This window comes from Rhinolophus sinicus, linkage group LG06 (genome assembly GCF_036562045.2).
Source record: "Rhinolophus sinicus isolate RSC01 linkage group LG06, ASM3656204v1, whole genome shotgun sequence".
Lineage (NCBI taxonomy): Eukaryota > Metazoa > Chordata > Mammalia > Chiroptera > Rhinolophidae > Rhinolophus > Rhinolophus sinicus.
Window position 1 is genome coordinate 96,113,818 of NC_133756.1, and position 25,722 is coordinate 96,139,539.

Sequence of the window (25,722 nt, forward strand, 5' to 3'; positions counted from 1 at the left end):
CTGTCCTCCTCCCCATCCTTGGTCCCATTCTAGGATTACTCCTACTTGTCTCCCTCGGACCTTGGGCATTTAATAAACTGACAGGATTCATCAAACAACAAATAGACAACATTTTGGCCAAACCTATCCATATTCATTATCAACGTCTGGCCGCAAATGACCATTCGGAAGGTAATCATACCGGCTCCAGCTATATAAACTTGTAGCAGACACGGTGGCTGAAAACGTGTCGGCCCGATCTAAAGGGCTTGAGCACCAGACGGCTGCAGCGACTGGGTACTGCAAGGGAGGGTCCCGATTGACCCAATTTCAGCTCTCCCTGAACTCATGTCCAGACTACATAGGGGTTGGTGCCTAAGTCAAAACAATTGCCTCACCCCTGGTCCAAAAAAGACACCAGAAGCTACGCCTTGCGCGTTACTCGGGCCGTCTGAGACCCCTGAGTTCCCGTCTTGGTTAAGGCTCACTCTCTTAAAAAGATAAAGAGAGAGGCGATGTAGGAGCCTGACTCAGAGAAACTATGCTATCCGGCAGCACATGACCTAATTCCTGGAACAGTCAGTTTGCCCTTAAAAGGTCACGTCTCTGATAAGTAAAGCCCCTTCCTCATTCCGCTCTCTCCTTCCTCATTCACTCCCCGCCCAGTTTACCCTAACCCATATAATCTTGTAGCTGCAATAAAAAATTTGAGGCTTGATCAGAACTTTGTCTTGCCTCCATTTCTTCGCACCTCCTATTTTCTCTTTTCAGGGTGTCTCCCTTCGGTCCCTGTTGAATGCCCTGCTGGTCGGGGCACAACTCGGTGAATTTTTGCAATGTTTTTGTCAGTTCTGCTCATTACTGGCTTCCCTGACATCTCTTCAGCAGTGATGCATTTTCTCCCATCAGAAAAAAAGTTTAATCCATTTGTACACTGACGTTTTCTTCATGGCATTATCCCCATTATCTTGGACTAACATCTCCTGATTTCACTTCCACTCTTGTCAAGTTTAACAAGAAATTTAATGTTTGTTCATTGCTCTACTTCAAGCTCAAACATTCTTGTGACAGCACACAAAAACATGCAGCAACAATAATGAATGCCACTCAGCAAGACGCCACCACATGTCGACACAAACACCGCTGTGAGACACTGATACGCCAAGGTTATGAAATCGTGTTGTGGAAAAGCGGCGAGAACCGAGAGACTCAATCGGCATGCAGAGATCAGGGAGAACACAGCTTTATTATGCCGGTAGGCTCAGCGGGATTATTCCCAAAGAATGAGCACTTACTGGGGTCGGGAGCTTTGTTTTATAGGGTTAGGCCTCCGGGTTGGGGGGAAATCTGGCCAGGGTGCCAGGGAGGTCCGTCCCTAGCAGCTGTGATCACTCAACATTGTTTTGACACGGAGGCCTCTAAATATGGTGCCCACCGGAGATTTCTCCAATTATAAGGTATGGGAGGAGGAGGGGGATGGAGCTCTGAGTGGGGCCTGCCGGAGACAGCTCCGATTAATATTGCAGGAGGGGGGTGGATGGAGCTCCTAGCCGTGCCCACAGAAAAAAACTGTCCCGACAACCAAAACTTACTCTTCTTACAGTGTTGCCAATGTAAGCGAATGGTGGCAAGTTCTGTAATTGTCAGACCTTGTACATGAAGTCTTCCCTTTTTTCCACTACAAAGTTTCCCACTTCTCTGCTTGCTGTTGACTTTGCCAAAACACAGTGATGGTGGTTGACTCTCTTGCAATAGCAAACTCTGAATAAATTACTGTTGCTTGTTCCCATTTGGTTGGTCTTTGTTCCATACAAGGCAAAGATCTGCCAAGTCACAATGAAAGGAACACAACCTTAACTGCAAAGTAGCTAGTTTCAGTTCTCCAATTTATAAGATTCAATGCCATGCCATGAGTTTTTCATCCATCCTGGGTTTTTTGTTTTGTTTTTTTTGTTTTTCTCTGTATCATATCCTTTCTTTCTCAATTTGTTCTACTTATACTTGCAGTCTTTCGGGTTCCCTTTACAGCTCACTTGGATGATTATAATCGTCCCTAAACCAATCAACTTCACTTTCTTCACATTCTAATCTGCCTCAATCACTGATACCAGATAAATCTCATAGAAGCATAGTTGTGATGTTATCACTCATCTGACCAAAAACATTCAATGGGAATATTTTCAGTATAAAGAGACAACTGACCTCCATCAAAACCCCAAGTTATTTTGTGGGTGTTAACAAACTGATTCTGAAGTTTATATGGAAAGGCAAAAGATCTAGAATAGTCAAAACACTGTTGAGGGACAAGAACAAAGTTGGAAGATTGATACTATCCAACTTTGGAACTTACTATAAAACTATTGTAATCAAGTTAGTGTGCTATTGGGAAAAGAATATACAAATAGATCAGTGGAACAGAACAGAGAGCCCAGAAGGAGACCCACATAAAGAGCCAACTGGTCTTTGACAAGGGTACAAACACAATACAATTAAGCAAAGATAGTATTTTCAACAAATGGTGCTGGAATAATTTGACATCCACATGTAAAAAAAGAGATGAAAAAAAAAAACCCCAAAACTGAATTGATGTATGTGGAATCTAGGAAGCAAAATAAATGAACAGACAAAACAGAAACAGACTCACAGATACAGAGAACAAACTGATGGTTGTGAGATGGGAGGAGATTTGGGGGGCTGAGTGAAAAAGGTGAAGGGATGAAGTACAAATTGACAGTTACAAATAATCACAGGGATATAAAGAACAGTGTGGAGAATATAGTAAATAATATTATAATAACTACAGTGGTGCCAGGTGAGTATAACACTTATTGGGGGACCACTTTCTAAGTTATGTAAATGTCTAACCATGATGCTGTACACTTGATACTAAGACAATATTGAATGTCAACTGTAATTGAAAAATAAAAAAAATAATTTAAAAAATGAATTGAGACACAGATTTTTCACCCTTCACAAAAAATTAACTTAAAATGGATCACAGACCTAAATTTAAAACACAAAACTATATACGTAATAGTAACAAGTATGAACACGAACACACACACACACACACACACACACACACACACACACACCGATGTGCTAAAAAAAGTATACACATTTTAAGAGATGGTTAACACTGCTCAATCAGTACTTTGCCATAATCAAAAGTGTTTGGACATTGATGGTAACCACACTGATCACCTTTTGTAATTGCAGAAGTCAAATTTGACTTGTATTCATCTTTTGTTATTGGTATATATTGAGTATTACAATTTTAATAGTTTTTTCTTTCTTAAAATGTGTATACATTTCTTTGACTCTCTCTCTCTCTCTCTCTCTCTCTCTCTCTCTCTGTCTTTCTGTGTGTGTGTCTGTGTATAATTTTTTTGGAAAAAAGAAGACATTGGCTAGTAGACACTGAAGCAGCTTTTCCCAAACTTTCACTACAGAACATAAAATGAAAAGGAAAAAAAACTGTTATAACATTGAAAACAAAGTCATTTGTTTTAGAATGTATTTTTCTACTGCTTATAGGGACAGCAAAGGTGTATTACAAAAAAAGATTTGGAGGTCTATCTATATTTGTTTTATGAAACCTCAAGAACTTCTGGTCATCTAAAAGAACTACAAAGATATTTTGCTCCTCACATGTCTGTTCAGGGACATTTATTGTTGTGTGAACTAGGAAACATCGAAGCTGTATGAGTATCTCTACTGGATGGGTGTTGATTTTGAAAGAGAGAAGAGAAATTGCGACCCTAGTTTCATACCCATTCACGATATCTCCCCAAGAGTGCTTAACAAAAGAGATACTCAGATATGCTAGAATCAGTACATTTCTCCTGAAACACCTTGGAAAAAATTACATGAAGACATACCAATTGCCAACTGACTCAAAATGAATAATTTCAGAATGCATAAGTCAGGCTATGAAAAGATTAACAGAGCTGCCTTTCCTCAGTTTGTTTGACAGTCAGTTTTCTAATTGAAAGATAGCTTGTCCGGTGGAGTTGGTAGTCTGAGGTTATGCGTGGCCCATGCTGTTTCTTGAACCTTCAGCTTCCACTTTAATCCTCATATAAGAAAAAGTGTTTCTCAAGCAAAATTTTTTACCATACAATCAAATGGAATATACTGCCAGTTGAAGTATCACTAACAGTTTTAACTATTGTTATTCTGTTTGCACAATTGGAATACTTATGCCAAGAATATTATAAAATGCTTTCTTTCCTTCCATAAAACCAGAGTTGCCTAGAGCCACATAAATGCTATAGCTATTGCCAAGGAATATGAATGATAGATTTCAACATTTTTACCACTCATGTTGAGTGATGTGAGTCATTAAGCTTTTATAAATAAAGACTGAGCCATCCATGTGCAAATACTATCTGTTCCTAATTCCCTTCTCTATTCCAGTTCACCTTCCAAGTAAAATGCCATGTTTCCCTGAAAATAAGACCTAGCTGGACAGTCAGCTCTCATGCGTCTTTTGGAACAAAAATTAATATAAGACCCATCTTATTTTACTACAAGACTGGGTTTTTGATATAATATAATATAATGTAATGTAATATAATATAATACTGGGTGTTATATTAATTTTGCTCCAAAAGATGCATTAGAGCTGATTGTCTGGCTAGGTCTTATTTTCGGGGAAGCACGTTGTTTGAAAGTTTCTGGGGCAAGTAGGCATTAAATTAGCATATATGGTCTAATTTAGAACCGTGAGATTCTGAATTATGGAAAAATATAGGCACAATTTTATAAATTTCCCATGATCATCATGATGTAAAAAAGAATATATAGGTATTTAAAAATTAGAAGAAAGTACAATGTAGTGTTAATAATGTTTTTCTCCTTATGGCATGACTATAAATGATTTATTATCTTATTTCTACCTTTTTTTATTTTCCACATTTTCTATAATAAAAATATAAAACTTCACTGAAACATAAAAAAATACTTTAATTAAATGGTTTGTAGAAACATGGCTTTTCATCACCAACAGAATAAACTAAACAACTTAGCTGCAGACTGTTAACCAAAAAATAAAAAGCCAAAGTGAGAGGCAACAGGCATTTATTTGGGGTCAAAAAGAACTGCAACCTGGGGACATAGATTCTGGCAGAAACCCAAATTATGCCTCAATTATGAGTTAAAGGCAAAGGAGTTGGATGAGAAAATGAAATCATTACATGAATAGAAGAAAAGAATTTCTATTGGTACTAACAAGCTAGGTTACTCTTTAATTATACATGGCTGGTTAGTGATTCTAAAAAGTTTTCCTGTTAGCTTCACAGAGTTGTTTGTAAGACAATGTTGGTTTGGCCGAGTTCAAAGGTCATTTTGCCCAGTTCTAATATTTCAAAACTTCAAGGAGTAAAATGTGCAAGTCTCTTCCTCTGGAAAGGCTGTTCTAGCTCTATTTTAAAATGGCTCCACTTATGTCAACTTTTCACAAGACCAACGGCCTTCCACAAATAGGCCGCAACCTGTCTTCTCACAACATTATTTTTCATTTTTCATTACTAGTTTTCACATAATTTTTACTTCAGTTAAAAAAATTAACTCTGCCATTTTCCATGTAGACTCTAAACTATTCATGACTGCATAGTTGTTTATTCTGTTCCTGGATTTCCCTCCTTGTCCAAATCATTTCAGGTTCCACTCTTTGTGAATTTTTCTATGGGCTTTTTCTAAGGTAAACACATTTTTTTCTGCATAATGCCTATACAACTTCTTTCTTTATTCCTTATAGAATTAAGGGGTCATCTCCTCTATCAGATTATATCCTTCCTTCTTTCATTTCCTTATTTCATCCTTCCTTCTTTTTCTAGTTTTAAATAACTAATTGGTTATTATTTCTAAATTTCTCTTTTAAATAGTATCTCCAAATTTACACTCTTAGTTCGGGTATTCTGAAGAATTTGACCCAGACACTTGATAAATGAATGTTCAACTGAAAGAATGATTATATCAATTGGAGATAACAAGGATCATGTATTATCTTGTCTGATTCGTCATGGAGAAGCATGATACATAGGGAGACAAATGTGAAAAGACATCAGATAGAATGTTACTTAGACTTACTATCAGCTTTTGTATCCAAGTTTGGATTACATTGAATTTAAGTTTACTTCTAAGTCTCTGATTCCTGGAAGTCAGATTTATAAAGCTGGTCTTTATCTGACCCTTCTATGTATTTATCCATATAACAAATGACTGTTCTGTGGGGGGGAGGGGAATTTTTTTTTTTTCTGATGTTCACAGCCCCCCTCTCTATTTACTGTATTTACTCTGTCTCTTCCTTCTTTCTTCCTTTCTTTTCCTATCCCTCTCCCCCACCTTCTTTCATTTTCTTCCTTCCTTCCCCTCCGTTTCCCTCCTTCTTTCATTCAGTTGCTCTTTAATTTACCTATTCCTTCTCTTTAATGCATTGTCTTTTAAAGTGAAATCTACAAAATACAACTTGACTATCGCATGCATTGTCAGAAAACTCCCTGATTCTAGAATCTTAGTTTGGCTATTCCACAGACATAGGATGAGGATTTTGAATACGTAAGTCTTTGATTTATTCTCTTATTAGAAAGACTTAAGATGACAGCTTAAACTTTTTCTGAGAAAATGAAACGTCTTTAAAATTCAGTTATTAGGAGAGTTGGTCAATATCACATGTAAGATCTGGGAATTTAGAAACATATGCATGATTTGTGAATTTTTTGACTTTTCATTTTGACTTTTGCTGTGATCCTTTCATTCATAATTAATGTATTAATTAATTATCTAAGCAATGTTGTGGTATCTTTTATATGGAAGCCATTGTGTTAAGTATTAGGAATACAGAAATAAATGAGAAGCAGTTCCTATCCTCAAGAACTTACGGTAATATAGGGGAGGGGTATAAGTACACCAATATACTACAGTTCAGTCAGAATCATCAGCAACTGAGGCAGGTACAAGATACCATTAGGAAGTAAATAATGAACTATTCCTGGGGCTTGAGGAAGAACTCTCAAAGAAGTCTCTGAAGCTGCTTTAAAAAATGACAAAGTTCTGCCTTTGGCAGACTTTTGTATTTATGTCAGGGATAATGTGGCACATTTTGCCAATTACATTTGAACAGTTGGGAAAATAAACATAATACTTGTAAGGCTTCCCACTAAACTTTAAATATGTTTTATAAATTATGATACTGGAGAAATATTACAAAACCTTAATCTAGAGGAAATTGGCTATTGTGGCTGCCACAGCTCTCCTACTTTTAATCTCTCACTTCCTTTTCTGTCTGACTCCATCATTCTTTCCTGGAATGCGGTTCTACTACAGGGAAAGACCCTTAGCTATCCTGACATCAGTGTGAACAAATATTTCCCCTTTATTTCCATCAAGACAAGACACAGACTTCCCCCCACTCACCAAAGGAATGTAGAACACGAGTTTTGAAATGTTTTCAGACAGAATCTAATCTAAAAAGGGATGTTTAAATTTGATGTATAACCCCTGCCAAGTGGTCCTCAGGCATCTGGATATCTCCTGTTACAGGGATCCTATGACTGAGGAATCCTATTCCATTTTTTATACATATTCGATGAAATCTCTCCTGTGTTTATTAAGAAACATGCAAAGATAAAGCAAAAAAAAAAAAAAAAAAGGAAAGAAAAGAAAATACAAAAATGATGCAAGTGGGAGGAAGCAAAACCTACACTTATTAAATGTTCATTAAGTGCACAATTTTTCTTCCGCCTCCTCCCGCCAACCACTCCAGTTTAAGCCGTTGTTTTTCAGTCTAGTTGTGTAGGACACAGCTCCTTGGCCCATGCTGGTATTATGAGCCTTGTGCTCCCCCCTCCCCCCAGGCAGTCGGTTGCCCGTGGCCGCTCAAAGCAGGTAGCAGCTCACGGCAGCTCTCACTGCATGCGGGCTGCTCAGGCTGGCCTCAGGCCATTCATGGCAGTACATGGTAGCCTACAGCAGCACACAGCAGCCCACGGCAGCACACAGCAGCTCACACTGGCTGCTGGCCAGTCACATTAGTCACCGACCGCTCATGATGACACACAGTAGCCCACAGCAGCCATCAGCAGCATACAGCAGCCCTTGGCAGCTCACGCCAACCTCTGGCTGCTCATGGCAGCCCAGCTTCAGGGAGAGCTGTTGTTCACAATCTTAACTGTAGAGGGTGCAGCTCAATGTGCCATATGGCAATCCAACAGGCAGCGTTAGGAGTAAGGGCGCTCCAACCACCTGAGCCACCAGACCAACACAAGTGCGCATTTTTATTCACTATTTTACTTAATACTCATTCCCAGGATGTTCTGCTTTTTAGTAAACAAATAAGCAAACATACAAACAAAGAAAAAAAGAGTGGCAATGAACAAAACTGTTGTGTACTTACTGAACATTTAATAAGTGTAAGCTTTAATCCCTTTGCTTTGCATTCCTTTTGCATTTGCTTTGTGTGTTTGTTTGTTTGTTTGTTTTATTTTTTGTAAGGGTTAGGATTAGTGGGAGAGATGGATGGGTGTCAGATGGCAAGAAGGCTGTAAAAAGTTTAACAAAGATTCTTCTTTTGAGACTATTTAGTGCTTCCTACAAGCATTCAGTATACACAGTTGTTACTATAAGACCTGGTCTTCTTTTCGGGAAAACACAGTATGAGCAGTACTCTACTGACAAAGAAAAAGAAAGAAAAAGAAGGAAAGGGAAGGGACATAAAGGGGGGAAGAAGGAAAAAGGAGAGGACAGGAATGGAGAGAAAAAAAGATAAGCAGTATGGGGAGAGAATTTAGGATGGCTTTTTATTTTTTAACTTCAAAGTATCTACTAATTTGAATTTAGGGAGAAGGAAAATAAATTGAAAGAGAATTTTTTAAAAGTGTAGAAGATAGAAACAGAGGAGAATTTTAGTCCAGTGAACAATGTAATTCCTTTCAAATCTACTAGTATTTATGGGTCAGCTATTACAGGTCTGTTGCCCATTAATAAACTAGGTACAGAATTAAGACCAACCAAAAAAGAATGGGTACACTTCTGTTTTGTTCACAATCTTTGTTCTATCCTGCCTTTGAATTTTTCCTCCTCAAGGACTAACAAAATCTAGCCAGAAAGCAATAATAGGTATTTCAAATCAAATACACGCGCACACACACACACACACACACACACACACACACACACACAAATGAACTCTCCTTTCCAATTTTATTGTACATGTTATTTCTTCCACTTTCACAGACTCTAATAGTCTAATAGTATAGACTATATCTATATATGTACAGCTTTTCATTTACTTACATCTTACAACATTTCGTTTTAAATATGTTCTTCTTAAAACTGCATTTAAAAGTTCTGCACAATTCTGGCTTTTTACCAAGTCAGCCTACTTCTCTCAAATACACAAACATAAGTTGTCTAGTAAATTCCAGTTACTTTTTTCCAGAGTGAAAAAAAAAAAAAGCCCTGTTTTTCTCTACCAAGACAGGAAGCATTTCCTGGAGAGATTAATCATTATTTTGACTTGCAAAATTGGAAAGGTTGAGAGAAATTAGTAAAGTAGCTTGTATCATCCTATTTTGGATTTGGAATTTTTGGAAGTGGTCCAACTGCTATGCAGATGACAGCAATCATGAGTCAAGCTGTGCGTGATCTAAAGGAATGTTGTCACCCTATAAAAGTTGGGCTCTAGGCAGTGGACCTAGGAGAAGACAGGCAAAAAGCAAAGCACTAAGACCACACAGAGCTGAGTCAAGCGAGTGGAAATGAAGAATCTTCCAATGCTGCTGTTGCTGTGTGTGGCAGTTTGCTCAGCCTATCCACTGAACGGAGCTGCAAGGGACGAGGATGACAGCATGGACCTTGTTCAGGTAATTAAGGGCGATATGCTCCACACTCACTCACAGGGCCAAAGGGGAAAACTCTCTGTTTTCCATTAATAATCCTCATTCAGAGTGGTTTGAATTACTGTGCAGGAGTATTTCAAGGACAGAGAGTTATGAAATGTTTGATGTGAAAAGGGTCTTGGTATCATTATTCCGGCTTCTCCTTTCGGGGACGAAGAAACAAAGGTGAGCTGGATTAGGTATTTCCCTAAGATCACAGACACCACGGTAGCAGCAGCACTGGGCTTGAGACACATGAACAAGGGGAGAGTGTGCAAAATGTGTCTTGCTTTGGAACTTTTTTAGATATTTTAATGTAAAAGTAGCTAGATTTTTACATTGCTGGTGTCATGTTTAGACACAGAGATTTGTCCACTTTTTTTCCTAAGCCGAGTTCTTGTGAGACAAATGAAGTGGAAAATTGAGGAAACTAAATAAATGTACCTGAAATATACAATTAATCCCAAAGAAGTCTTTTGTTTTCTCCTTTAAGTGCACTAAATATTTATCTAAATTTTCCGTTTCATTTTCATTGCTTTGGTAGTAAACTAAATTGTAGAGATTATTTACTTACAAAGATAAAGCAAAGGTGAAAAGGAGTCTAATTGAAGAATTAAAAATAATATGACACTTATTTTGATTTCAGCAAACTGGAGGAAATTTGAAAAAGATTAAGTAATTGCACAAGTGTACTACAAAAGGCTAAAAATCATAAGAATGACCTAAAATCTATACTTATTATCCCATTAGCACTACCTAGAAAACTACTACAACCTCTCAAAAGATGTGAAACTCTTTGCTAGAAGACAGGACAGTAGTCCTGTTGTCAAAAAAATCCAAGAAATGCAGAAGTTCCTGGGGTTGAAGGTCACCGGGAAGCTGAACTCCGACACTCTGGAGGTGATGCGCAAGCCCAGGTGCGGAGTTCCTGATGTCGGTCACTTCAGTACCTTTCCTGGCACGCCAAGGTGGAGGAAAACTCACCTTACCTACAGGTAACGGGTCCCAAGAGGTTTTCACAGAACACTGAGATTTTATAAGTTACTATCTCAGAAGAAAATATCATCTTCCTCAAATGTTCTCTCTCATACAGGATTGTGGATTACACGCTGGATTTGCCAAGAGATGCTGTTGATTCTGCCATTGAGAAAGCTGTGAAAGTCTGGGAGAAGGTGACTCCACTTACATTCTCCAGGATTTATAAAGGAGAGGCTGACATAATGATCACTTTTGCAGTTAGAGGTAAAAAGAAACAACAAACAAACAAACAAGACACATGAAATGCATCCATTTGGCTGGTGGTGTTTTATTGGAAAGGATTCCAAAGAGATTCCTCATCATTAAGAACAATTACCTTTCCAATTAAAAAAAAAAAAAAAAAAAGCGAAACACCAAAAACAAAAACAAAACACGTTTTCTGTCTTAGATCACGGAGACTTTTTTCCTTTTGATGGACCTGGAATGGTTTTGGCTCATGCCTACCCACCCGGGCCGGGGATTTATGGAGATGCTCACTTTGATGATGATGAACAATGGACAAAGGATACATCAGGTTAGTTATACATTTCTCAGAATGATTCTGATGCTTTTAATATTTGGAAAAGTCTTAATAATTAAGAATATTGAAGAAATGGATTGTTTTGGATTGCCCGATGGGTCACAGACCAGCAGAATGTAAGTATTTTTGTCTTAATTATTATGGAAAAACATTTTCAGATGTCTAAAAAGTTTATTCTCTCTCTGTCTTGGTAAGCACAATATAGGAAGCATCATTCAGTATTTCTTTGATGACTGTGGATCTTTTGCAACCTTAGAATCATCATTAAAAACAATTTCTCATATCAAATTGTAGCTATCCAAGGGTTAAATCTACACAAACATGTGTCCTGGATATTGCTTATATCCAACTGGGGAAATTTACCCCAATGACTTCTTTACTCTTCAAAACAGAAATGAGAATTAAATTCCAGAAACTGAGGTTCCAGTTTAGGTTTATCTGGTTAAATTAACAATTTACTCTCTCTAGCTTAAAAAAAAAAAAAAAAAAAATTATGAACTTGTTCTGAAGGGAACGGCTAACCCCAAAATAAAATGTCCAAACCTTTCAGGTAGAAGAATGTTTCTCATTTCATAACTGTATAGTTTGAGAATGGCTTTCAAAGTTTTCAAACAATTGGCTAAAACAAATCCTTCTACTTCTGAAATTTAATTAGGATTTATAATCAAAATGCAAACAGAATCCGTGTAGAGAGAACAAATGTGACGTTAGTGTTGGGTAAAATTATTTGTTGTGATTGAATTAACAACTTCTGGCTCCAAAGGGACAGTCCCACAAAGTCTCAAACAACAACTTTAAAAGTAAAGTCAACTTACTTGGTATGTCAATTGTAATTACCCAATGCCTTCCAATTTCAGTATTCTGTATTTTTTTTTTTTGGTTTGTTTTTATTTAAAAAATGTAATATGAAGAAAATAATCTGAATAGAGCTAGTGTTTGTGTGGCCAAAATCTCTTTTGTGGTCAATGGTAGACATGATTGGGCGTATTATGTTTTAAACCAATCTTATAGATCCAATGACATCTATCATTCTTAATATTTTTGAACCCAAAATGTGCTGAATAATCATCATGAGGCTGAAAAATTATGCATGCAATATTCCCATGGCAGATAACATTAGTAAGATTGTTTAAGAATTCCAGAATTGAGATGAAGAAACTGTGATTCATTTAATTTAGATTGTAACCGGCAAATGTCAGTACATTGAAACAATGTTTATCTTTTCATTGACAAACAAAGAAAAATATTTATTGATGCGCTAAACCAGTAGGTTCATCCCATTCCAGAATACTACAAGAAAAGGGACCTGGTCATAAAATTAATAGGCTTCTGCAGCGGAGGGGAGTACTTGGATATGGCCGCACACTTTGTCTCAAGATTGATGTCAATAATGAGCCTTGAAATACACTCCGTTTTCCATTAAATATGTAATTAGTCAATTGACAAATTAACAAAAAAAAACAAAGAAAAAAAAATGCCTGTCCTTCCAAGAAGTAAATAAATGTAATACACAGCTGACATTTGTAATGTACATGTATTTAAGGAATAAATACTCTTATTTCTGATTTCTTAAATAGGGACCAATTTATTCCTCGTTGCTGCCCATGAACTTGGCCATTCCCTGGGTCTCCAGCACTCAGACAATGCTGAAGCTTTGATGTACCCAGTCTACAACCCACTCACAGACCTGGCCCGGTTCCGCCTTTCTCAAGATGATGTGAATGGCATTCAGTTCCTGTATGGTGAGTGATGCTGGAAAAATTGGGCATTGGAGCTTTGTAGGACAGCTTTAAAATGCTGCAGAAAGCATTTGCAAGCCAACTCAAAGCACTTTGAGAATGTTTGGAATGCATATAAATTGACAGAAGCCTCATGTTTCTCCTAATGTTTGCATCCTCACATCTGTTCTCTTTAGGACCTCCCCCTAATTCCCCTGCTGACCCGGTGATGCCCACAGAATCTGTACCTCCTGAGACACCAGACATGTGTGATCCTACTTTGTCCTTCGATGCAATCAGCACTCTGAGGGGAGAAATCCTATTCTTTAAAGACAGGTCAGACCGGAAAATTGTATTTCCCTATCTATTCTTTTGCTCTACAATGCTTAGAAATGAAAGCATACAGAAACTTGATAGAGGTTTTTTAACATTTAAAACAAAAATGATTTTTCTGAACTGAAATTATTTAGATCTGGGGCTCTAGTTCCCACATTTTCCTAAAATTGTCAAGTTCATTTTCAAATGACTTGATTATTTGTATCCAAATGTTATAAGTCACGATTGTTCTTCAAAAGGCATAAGGAGAACTTTAGAGTCAGAATTTTGTCTTTAACTCCTTTAAACATGACACCAGAGTAGCATTACATTTAATAAATTAATTACTGCTGGATAAGTATGCACATAATAAAACATTGAAACTGCACAGATGGGAAGAAAGTTAAAAGCAAGTCTCCCTCGTATCACTGACTCTTAGTTTCCCAGTTTTCCCCATATTCATCCACAATCAAGGACCCTTGTGTTATCCTTCTAGAATTGTCCCGTGCATATATAAAATATGCTTACATAGTCCATATACATACACACATATCTATCTTTTTTTTTAACTTTTTATTTATTTTAAGTGTGTTTTTCCAGGACCCATCAGCTCCAAGTCAAGTAGTTGTTTTAATCTAGTTGTGGAGGGCACAGCTCACAGTGACCCCTGTGGGGATAGAACAGGCAACCTTGTTGTTAGGAGCACCACGCTGTAACCAACTGAGCTAACAGGCCGCCCCTCTGTCTGTCTTTTTGAAAATGTAAAAGATAGTATAACATAAACAGTGTTTGCATTAATTGTAGGTATTTAAATCTTATACTCCGCTAATTAATTTGCGTTGTAGGATAACTTTCATTTCATAGAAGTCATTACTTTGGAATCTCATGGCAGGAGGTCTGGTGCAGTCTTCTGAAGAAAAAGGAAAAATATTTTCCCAGTGGCAATATACCTAATCTCTGTCTGTCACTGAGCCTAGAGGATAAGGGAATGAGGGAAGATGGATAAGGAAGGACAATACAGAAAATATGCTAAAGATGAAAGACTGTTTTACAATTTTTATTTCTTTTTACATATATTGCAGACATTTTTGGCGCAAATCCTTAAGGACTCTTGAACCTGGATTTTATCTGCTGTCTTCGTTTTGGCCATCTCTTCCTTCAGGAATAGATGCTGCATATGAAGTTACTAGCAAGGATATTGTTTTCATTTTTAAACGTAATTATCACATAATAATTTCTTTAACTTGTTGAAATAAATCCTCTCAAAGGGGTAAAATAAACCCTGTTCCATAAATTGAATAGGACTTTATTTTTCTCTACTGTGACAAATTTTGTCTACTTTATTACTCTAAAGTAATGAAGAAATAACTAGAACTGGAACTGCTTTAATTATATTTTACAGATGTTAAAAATGAATGCAGAAATATAAATTGCCCAGAGTTGTATATTCCCTCATTTGATCTATGTTCATGCATTCAAGGGGCAAATTTTTGTTAAATGCCCACTTTGAGCTGGTGACTCAATCTAAAATTCTGGCTTCCTCTTTACTATAAAATCAATGATGCTAAAAAGTATTTCTAAATCCCAAAGGCTTAACTGTTATAAATTCAGTGTAACTCTGAATTGCTATTTTTTAAACAGGAAACCAGTTCTGGGCCATCAGAGGAAATGAGGAACAAGCAGGTTACCCCAGAGGCATCCATACTCTGGGCTTTCCTCCAACAGTAAGGAAAATAGATGCAGCCCTTTTTGATAAGGAAAAGAAGAAATCATACTTCTTTGTAGAGGACAAATACTGGAGGTAAGATGTGACTGGAATGACTTGTATTCAGCCGACCTGAGAAATTATTTTCTTTTCTCTAAGGAAATTCCCTGCCTCACTCTTAGTTCTGCTTCCTTCTCAGTAGGAAAAACGGGGCTTTGGACAACTGTGGGAGAAATGCTTACTTTAAAATATAGCAGTACCTGGTAACAGGCATTTCTTAAGCTCTTCTCTTTTGAGTCCCACGTGCAATAGGAGGGAGCTTCCCTTTGACCTGCCTGCCAGGAACACCCTCTTATCTCCTCCACCTACCCAACCCCACCCATCCTCAAGTCCTGGCTCAAGTCCCACCACCTCCATGAAGCTTTTCCTGTTGGACTCCAAACCCAGCTGGGTTTTGAGAATCCAGACCAGAATTTAGCATTCCTTTCCCATGGTCTTAAATTTCTATTCATTGTCTCATTGGGTGTTTGCCTTGTCTTCTCAGCTTTACTATATGATTTTCAAGTGCTTCCTTTAACCTCACCCATTCATTACCTCTGCCTGTTTAAGAAGACAATGAGAAGGAGCAGTCATTTTCATAGATAGAACCCAAGACTTATAGAAAGGCTGATTACTGGCCATCTGCCAAGCCTCTGAGACATCTGGGTAGACCAACCGAAGTTTAGCAATAAGTCCAAAATATATTTACTGTGCTTTGTTTCACATCCTAATCCCTTTTTCTAGAAGACTGCCACAAGAAATCCAGATGTGCAGGGTGGGGAGGGTACATATGAGCCAAGTACAGTGGAGAACTTGAAACTTGTACTTGAGATGAATGATTCAACTCACTTTATATATCTGTTCACATCTTCCTGTCTTTGTAATAGAAAGATGATTAAGCTTCCTTCTGCCCAGGTTTAATTACTGTAATAACAAGCAGCATCTTCTAGATCAGGATATTGCCTCTGATCCTGGTGAAGATACAATTTAAGAGCTAAGTTTGCAGTGCCACTAAAGTTGCATATTTTTGTAGTGCTAAACTTGTTTGACATTTATTTGCAGTACTTGGAAAGTTTACTAGAATTCACATTAAACCTAACATGATTTATGAATTTGGATAACATGGCCTTTACACAATGCTGAGCTGCATTCTTTTATTTGGTGCAGATTTGATGAGAAGAAACAGACCATGGATCCAGGCTTTCCCAGGCAAATAGTTGAAGACTTTCCAGGGATTGGACCAAAGGTTGATGCTGTTTTTGAATCATTTGGTAAGAGGATACTTATTTTGTTGGCAGTGGGTCTCTTGAAACATTCTACGATATCAGAAGGGAAAAGCGAATTGAAATAACTTTTAATAACAGGTTTACTTTAACCAGTTCTCTCCTCCCTCCCCCAAATTTCAACTTACCAATTTTGTAACAATTTCATATACGTAATAGGTTTTCTGAATCATAAAGATAATTGACACGAATCTATTTTAGAACATGCAGACAAAGCCAAAGTTCTCAAGTGTCACTTCCCTATATCTAGAGCTATTTCGTTTCAAACGACCGTGTCAGAATAAAAATACCCTCAAATGGTGTAGCCAAGCTTAATGCTAGTTGGCTGGCTTTCTCCCCCACTCCATATTGTTGCTACTACTAATTCCTACGGATATTTTCTACTTAACCTGAGTAGTCAGTCATTGCCCCCATTGGTCACTTGCAAATACTTACCTGTTCATGTTCTCAAAGTTTAAAAATTTTTTTTTTTTCTGCTGAAGAATAGATGCATGGGGGCTGTTGATCTTTATTGAAAAGTAAAAAGAGCACCATGACAGCAGAGCCAAAGCAGGTCCTTAGTTTCTCTAAGGCTAGCAATATCCTTCAAGCTACAAATATTGGGAAATGGGAGAAGGAGTATTAGGAAGAAAGAAAATAAAGAGATCATAGTTTCCTGAGAAGCAGAGCATTTTATCGATTTGGAAGCAGAATAGCCTAATCACCTGGAGCCTGGTTTTGCTATCAGACAGAGCTGGAATGGAGTGCTATCTCCACGCTTTCCTTGTTGAGTGACTTTGGGCAAGCAACTAAATCTGTCTGAATCTCAACTTGCTCATTTGTAAAATGGAGTTAGATATACCTCACAGGACTTTTGCAGAAATAAATAAATAAATAAATAAAATCATGTAAAATGCTTAATACAGTCCCTGGCATATAGTAAATGCTATAAACACTTTCCATTTCCAGTTTTCTATTATTCTGAGTTTTGCATGTTGCTAAATTTATTTATTTGAAAAAAATGCCTCACTATTCCCCTTATCTGTATTTGCAGGGTTTTTCTATTTCTTCAATGGATCTTCACAGTTGGAATTTGACCCAAATGCAAAGAAAGTGACGCATGTTTTGAAGAGTAACAGCTGGCTTAATTGTTAGAAGAAAGGCTTAGAAGACACAACATGGGCATTTTAAATGAAGCTAATAATTCTTCGCCTATGTCTTTGTGGATTGAACTGGTGCATTTTCTCCTTCATGTGCACTGACTGAGAATGCGAGTGTGAACTGTGCGTCTTATCAGTCAGCTTCACATATTACAGGGCATTCACACCAATTGGTGAACTTGCACTTTGATCACACGGAGTAATCATCCTCAGAAGGGTGAAGAACTCATGTGTAACAGACAAGGGGTTGTGTATAGATTATTTGCTTGTTATTTAATAAAGAGGATCTGTCATTTATTTTATTTTATTGTTTTCTTTGTTTCAAGAACAATCTCTGGCACATTATGCACTGAGCAGTAGACAGTCTGAGGTACTCAGCCACTGGAGGTGGCAGGATGGGGTCTCCATGGCTGCAGCCTCACAACGGGCTCATCCAAAACTAAAGACCATTTACCATTTGCCCTCCTGAAGGTGTCCTACAAACAGGATGCTTATTTTCACCACCCAGACATCATCTGTGTTCCTGACATACCCTATGAGAAAGATCTAGGGCAGTTGTCACCTTGTAGGGCATGATCTGGGAAAAAACCGTGAAGCCGAATCTTATAAATATAGCAAATCACCTAGATCACTCACCTCATTTTTCAGGTGGCAAAGTTAAACCTGTTCTTCATTTTTTCCATTTACTTATATATTACCTCAATGGAACCTGTTTCCTACCTTAGCAAACAAGTTAGCTCATAACCATTCTATTTCCACATGCAACTATCCTCTTGTGATCATTTTGTACTGTCCATGCTAGAAGTCTATGGGCAAATGCTTGTCCTAAGACGGGTTTATTTCCCCTAAGTACTGCATGTAGTACATCATCTGCTACACAGTGAGAGCCCATTCACTCTTTAATTTATTGATTTATTTGAGAATAATTTATTAATTATATTCCATGTGCCAAGGATTGTCCTAGGTTGTAGGCATGGGTGCCTGAGAAAATAGATATTTTGCCAGGAAGTGTGCGTTTATTTATTTTAAAAATTACCTAACTTTGTTCGTTTTATTTTTTTGCATAGGTAATATGTAACCACAACACAAATTCAAAAGGTGAAAAAAACATTATGCAATGAGAAGTTAATTTTCCTTACACATACCCATCACCACCATCTAATTCCTTTTCTCAGAGGCAACCAAGCAAATTATTTGTTATGAATCTTTTCAGAGATATGTCATACATACACAAGCATTAATATCATCTTTTAAAATTAAAATGGTAGCATGCAAATTTGCACCACTCTGCTCTTTGTTATTTTTGCTTCATATATCTTGGTAACTGTTGTACATTAGTACATGTAAAATTGCTTCACTCTTTCATTGGCTGCATTCTATGAAATATACATGTAATTTATTTATTCAGCCCCCTATTGGTGACTAAATTAGTAATTAAATAGATAAATACATCAAATAAATAAAATTTTAAAATAAAAATAATCAAAATTAAAAATATTTGAAATAAATATATAAATATTATATAAAGAAAATAATTTAATAATATATGAAATGTACATTTGAAAAATATATAATATATTTGAAATAAAAATAATAAAAAATAAAATTGTGTGCATTATTAGATTTTCAATATTCAGTATATCAGTAGGTTATTTTCAACATTATTATTCCCAGTGTTACAATGAATATCCTTGAGCACACTTACATATCTGGTGAAAAATTTAACCTTCAAATGCTGAGCAAGATGGAGGAGCAGGAAAACTGTCTGCTGGATCCTCAACCATGTGGGCTGGTGTATGCTCTTTACAACAGCAGTATTGGTGTAGTGACAGAGTTGAATTCTGATTAAAGTTAGTTGAAATATTGGTATGTTAAAATGCTTTTGGTTATAGGTAGCAAAAAAAAAAAAAGCCAACTGTTTTAAAAATAAAAATGTTTATCAAAAAGACAAAAAATAAGTGTTGGCAAGAATGTGGAGAAAAAGGATCCCTTGGTGGGCATGTAAATTGGTGCAGGAATTATGAAAAATAGTATGAAATTTTCTCAAAAAAGTAACAATAGAGCTAACATATGATCCAGCAATACCACTTCCAGGTATATATCTGAAGTAATGAAATCAGTATCTCAAAGAGATATCCGCACTCCCATGTTCATTACAGCATTATTCACAATAGCCAATACATACAAACAACCTAAGTAATCACTCTATGGGTATGTGGATAAAGAAAATGTGATATATACAACACACACACGCACACACACACACAATGGAATATCACTGAGCCTTAAAAAAGAAAACACAAAAATCCTACCATTTGTGACAACATGGATGAAACTTGAAGGCAATATGCTAAGTGAAATAAGCCAGACACAGAAAGGCAAGTACTTCATGATCTCACTTATATGTGTAATTGAAAAAAAGTAAAATTTGTAAAAGCAGAGAGTTCAATAGTGGATGTCAGGGGCTAGAGGGTGAAGGAAATAGGGAGATTGTACTTAATAAGTACAAAGTTTCTGTTACATAGGATGACATTCTAGAGATCTAATATACAGCGTGGTGACCATAATTAATAATACTGTATTATATACTTGAAATTTGCTGAGTGTGTCAACACACACACACACAAACACACACACATACACACACACAGAGTTAATTATGTGAGGTGATGGATGTGCTCGTTAGCTTGACTGTGGTAATCAATTCCCAATGTAGAGGTATATTAAAACACCATGTTGTACACCTTAAATGTATACAATTTTTATTTGTGAATTATACCTCAATAAACTGGAAAAAAAAGTTTTTAAAAGTAAAGAAAGAAAGAGAAGGAAGGAAGGGAAGGAGAGAGGGAAGAAGGAAGGAAGGAAAGAAAGAAAGAAAGGAAAGAAGGGAGGAAGGAAAGGAAGGAAGGAAGGGAGGAAGGAAGGAAGGAAGGAAGGAAGGAAGGAAGGAAGGAAGGAAGGAAGGAAGGAAGGAAGGAAGGAAGGAAGGAAGGAAGGAAAAAGAAAGAGCGGGCTTATTTTTTATTCATAATACTTAAAGGTACAGCAATCAGGCAGGTTTTAGTTTCAGTATGATCATGGTTCTGGCTCCTTCCCTCTACTCTTGTCTTGACTCTGTCCTCTGTGTCAGTTTTACCTTCGGGCTGGCTTTCCACATGGCAGCATAACACCTGTAGTAGTTCCAGGCATCACACCTGCATAAAGCACTACCCACAACCACCAAACCACATTGCTGAGCCTCCCTCTGTTGGATCACCTCCTCTAATCATGTGATGATCTTAGAATTGTGGCAAACGGGATGAGTCAATTGCACCCCAGTCATGTTGCTGTTACATAGTGTGGTCAGAGAAAAGATATTGAGGCAGCAAACTGTACCTCCACCACAAATGCAATTTCGGATCTGAGAAAGTGGAAATAAGAGGTACAGATAATTCCTAGGAAAAGGTGTGCTGAGATGGAAGCAAAACATATTTTCTTTGTACTGCCAGACCTGATTCATACTTCTTATGCATGTCTTTGCTTGGTGGGGAAAAGGAACTAGACAACTATTCACTGGATACATGTTTTGGCTTTTTTTTTTTTCTTTTTGCCAGTCACTGAGCTAGGGAATTGGTGTGTACTGTTCATTTAGTCCTCATAATGACTAATGAGTTGGAGGTTTGACTCAATAGTACAGAAATACAAGTTCAAAGTGATTCAGAAACTTTGCCATGGTCACGTAGTATGTAGCACAGTCAGGTCTAATTTTATATCTTCCTGGATTCAAAGATAGTATTCTTATTTTGTCTAGGATAACAGACAATAAATCATTCTGGATGTCCTTATCTTACTTAGCTTTGACTGCTTTCTGAGCTAGATGCTCTTTCTGCTATATCACACTGCACAACCACAAAAGGGTGGGGGCTGATTCTTCCTCAATCCTGCAATTTAAAATCCTCACAGCTCCAGGGACAGGCTTCTTCTATCTGCATCTAACATCCAGCCTCTCTAAATTCCCTGTACTATCCCAAGTTCTAAGGGACTATAGAGAATCTCACATCTGCTACTGATCCCCTCCGTAAATTTCCCCAAGCAGTCTTGCTCCAGAAGGACTGGAGTGAGTTTGTGTGATGGGAAACAATTCACCTGTGTTTCCTGATACCAACAAGAGACCAAGATCAGAGACCAGACTTGTAGCCCATGTCAGGACAAGTCCAGCCCTAATGGTGATGTGATGCTGAATCCCAGAGTGATGCTGAAGAATTGGCTTACTTCCTCTTGCCTTGGAAATTTAGGGAACATTTATATTCATATAAAGTGATCCAGTAACCCTAGCATGGGAAAAGGGGAAAGGAAAACAGGAGCTGGCAATCAGATTGAAACTTGACTATGAACCAACAGAATGGAGAGTTTAACATAGATGAGAAAATAAAAAATAAACAAAGTACAGAATCTCACCAGTCTGTGAACAGATAGGTTACGATCTCAGAAGCATTTCAGAAGCCCGTCACCAGAAATCAAGCAACGTGGAGATTCAGTGTGATCCCATTATGAAGAGACACAGTGGGAAGAACCTGCTAAATCTACTCAAATTCTGCAGGAATAGTTTGTGAAAGCAATTTTCTGTAAAACTGAAGAAGTCGGCAGGGCTTAATTATAAGAAAGTGTTTAGTTTGCTAACCTGGGATTTAGGTAGAATTATCCTGGAAGCAGTACAGAAGTTTATTGCCTTGATTCACAATCATTGATAATAATCAGTGTGTATAACTTTGGTGGTTGTGGTAGACTTGAAATAATTATTAACTTCCCTTTGATTGGGGAGCAAATTAGCCACTTTTGGAAGGAGATCATATAACTATGTATAGACAAGAGACTAATGAATACAACTGAACTTTTATTTACTTAGTATTCTTATACTGTGATACACTATGTAATCATCCTACTCTTTTGGATATGTCTTGTCTGTCTTTAAGGTGTTTGAAAAGTGTATGAGAATACTATTTAAGGCATTAAATTATTTGCTTTATTATATTAATGAGATGCTTAAATACTTAGAAATACCTTTCTTGTTGGATTTGAAGTTTGCATAATAGTTTTTAAATTATTGAAAAGAATTAGCTATATTAAAATCACCATTGTAATTTAAAGTGTTGATTAAAATATTATTTATGAATGTAAATAGTATTAAATGTTTAAAGACAATTCAATATTTTACCATATGATTCAATTAAATATTAATCAAAGAACTAGTGAAAGTGATTATACTTATTTTTATGCACATTTATTAGATTAGTGAACACAATAAGTTTCGAAATTTGAATGTAAAGTCTTAAGAAAACTTAAGATTTATCTCTAATAAATTGAATATTAATTAGAATACAAGTAAAAGTGTATTAATAAGCATGAAAAAAGTTGTATTCAGACATTAACAAATTCATTTTAAACACTGATATATATCACTAGTCCTATTTCAATGCAAAGTAAACAAATACTTTATATACTATCTTATTTAGTTCACATTTTTGAAGTAGATATTATTAAACCAGTTTTATAAATATAAAGATTGTTGCTGCTCATACTGGTTAAGCCATATCCTCAAGGCCATGCAGAAATAAATGGCAGCGCCAGGGATCTAAGCTTATGTTTGAGCCACTCTGCTACCTCTGTACTCTCGGTCTTGAAATGAATTGATGTATAAATGTGATTAACAGCAAAAGGGATAAGCAAACAATAGACAACAGAGGTATAGGGTAAGAGTTACTTACAAAAGAGACAGAAGAAGGGGTTGGATCTTTGTAGCAGGTTGATCAAAAAGGGTAGGTAGAAATGACCTAGGAACAGGTATGTGATTCAGACATTCAAAAGTCAAAGGCTCATAACTTGAGAAGTTCCTATAACGCTGCTTTATATTATTTTTTCCATTTAGATAAAGAAAGTTAAGTCGTGTAATAAAATACTTCATGTTCATCTAAGTGTATAGGAATATGGTCTGTTATTAATTTAAAAAGTAGCCATTTCATAATTCAAGAATATCTGATGATTTATTAGTTAGGATTAATCCATTAAGAAATCACTGCTGGGGCGGCAGGAAGGCTCAGTTGTTTAGAGCGCGAGCTCTTAACAACAAGGTTGCTGGTTCAATTCCCTCATGGGACAGTGGCCTATGCTCCCTGCAACTAAGATTGAAAACGGCGACTGGACTTGGAGCTGAGCTGCGCCCTCCACAACTAGATTGAAGGACATGACTTGACTTGGAGCAGATGGGCTCTGGAAAAGCACACTATTCCCCAATACTCTCCAATAAAAAAATTAAAATAAATAAATAAAAATAAAAATAAAAGAAGTAGTTAATTATTCTTAAAAAAAAAAATTACTGCAAAAACTGGTACCACAGGAAAGGTCATGAGTGACACATAAAAGAACATTGTGGAGGCCTCCCGACCCCTAGGATGACATGTGACATGTGAGACCACAAATAGATGTTTAAATGCATTAAAAATATTTTATAGATGTGTTACAGAACATCACATCAATATCCATGACAAGTTCTATATCTGAAAATGACATTTCAATTCTTAAATTCTTTTGTAGGTTAACTTGTTTTGAATTTTTTCCCCCGACAAATTTCTAATATGTCACCATTTGATTCTGAAGCAAGTGGCAGAGTCTTTTTCTCAGTGTTCTCAGCCCACATCCTTCCTGTGATTAATCGGATTCAAATCACATCCTCATGAATGAGTGATAAACTTATGAGGACTGTCACAACCGCAAGACTACAGTTTACAGAAATTAAGATCAAAATTCGGCTCTGCTAAGAAAAGACAGAAATGCTTCCTATCCTTTTGGAGCTCAGAATTAGGAAATAATACCATGATACAGAGATAAATATAGTCAGACAGGATAAGAGATATTTATTTGTTTCTCCATTTATTCATTTTTTTCGTAATACTTACTAAACACTCACTATATGCCAAGCATATTGCTAAAAGATTGAATAAATCAGTAAACAAAACAAAGATTTTTCTCTTCTTACAACTTATATTCATAAGAAAGGCAGACAAGAAACTAGAATTATAGACTTAAATACACTATATCATATTTTAGAAGGAGATACATGCTGTGGGGAAAAAATGTAGAGTGAAGTAAGGGGATTGCAAGTGAAGAGTGCTGGGGATGAGGGTGGGTTGCAGTACAAATAGTGCAGCAGTCAGAGTGAGCCTCACTAAAAGGTGATAGCTGGACAAAGATGAAAAAGTCAGAGAGCTTGCCAGGTGAATCTGGGGGAAGAACACTCCAGGCAGAGAGAACAGCTAGAGTAAAGAATCCTGAGGTAGAATGTACTTGCCATATTCAAAGAACAGCAAGAGGACTACTTACAGTAATAAAGTAAGTGGGAGAGGGGCTGGGAGCACTAGATGATAAAGTCAGAGAGATAAGGGTTGAAGCAGAGAGCAAATCATGTGGAGTTATTTGGGCCAATGTAAAACTTTGATTTTTACTGTGTGAAATGGAGAAACCATTGGAAGATACAGATCAGAAGAGCTTCTGGGTGAAGAGAAGAGCCTCAGTTAGATTAGATTGTGGAGGAGCAAGGGTAGATGCTTGGAGACATGTTAGGAGGCTACGGGAGTATTCAGGCAAGAGACGATGTGGCTCCAAGTAAGGTGGTAGCACTGGTAGTGGAGAGAACTTATTCTGGATATAGTTGAAAGTACAACCAACAGGATTTGATGATGGATGTGCTTTAAAGTGTGAGGAAAAGAAAAGAGTTTGGAATGACTTCCAATCTTTTGGACTTAACCGCTGGAAGGATGAAGCAGCCAAGTTGCCATCACCTAAGAGGTGAAGGCTGTGGGTGGAGCAGACTCTGGTGGGAAGATCAGAATTTCAGTTTGGGACCTGTTGTGTACTGTGAGATGTCTATTTGACATCCAAGTAGAGATGTTGGATATATGAGTCTGGAGTTTAAGGAAAAGATCTGGATTAGAGATATAAATTGGGGAAGCATCAGCACATTGGTAGTTTTAAAGTCTTGAAACTGGATGAATTTAACAATGGAGTAAGAATGTAGAAGAGAAAAGGCCCAATGGCCAAGCTCTGGGGCACTCCAATATTCAGTTACA

The 25,722-nt window shown here is 37.0% G+C and overlaps 1 protein-coding gene across 2 annotated transcripts; it reads left to right on the forward strand.

The window, feature by feature from the left end:
- The first annotated feature begins 9,627 nt into the window (after positions 1–9,627).
- On the forward strand, positions 9,628–17,914 carry LOC109439599 (stromelysin-1). Of its 2 annotated transcripts, none has more exons than XM_074337121.1 (10): positions 9,628–9,845; positions 10,611–10,855; positions 10,954–11,102; positions 11,287–11,412; positions 12,996–13,160; positions 13,334–13,472; positions 14,534–14,667; positions 15,093–15,252; positions 16,363–16,466; positions 17,512–17,914. In XM_074337121.1, the coding sequence occupies exons 1-10, from the start codon at positions 9,741–9,743 to the stop codon at positions 17,610–17,612; spliced, it is 1,428 nt and encodes a 475-aa protein (XP_074193222.1). In that variant the 5' UTR covers positions 9,628–9,740; the 3' UTR covers positions 17,613–17,914. The 2 variants fall into 2 exon arrangements, with proteins under 2 accessions (XP_074193222.1, XP_074193223.1); XM_074337122.1 differs by lacking the exon at positions 9,628–9,845 and adding an exon at positions 9,920–10,046 and having other exon boundaries at positions 17,512–17,756.
- The last annotated feature ends 7,808 nt before the right edge of the window (positions 17,915–25,722 follow it).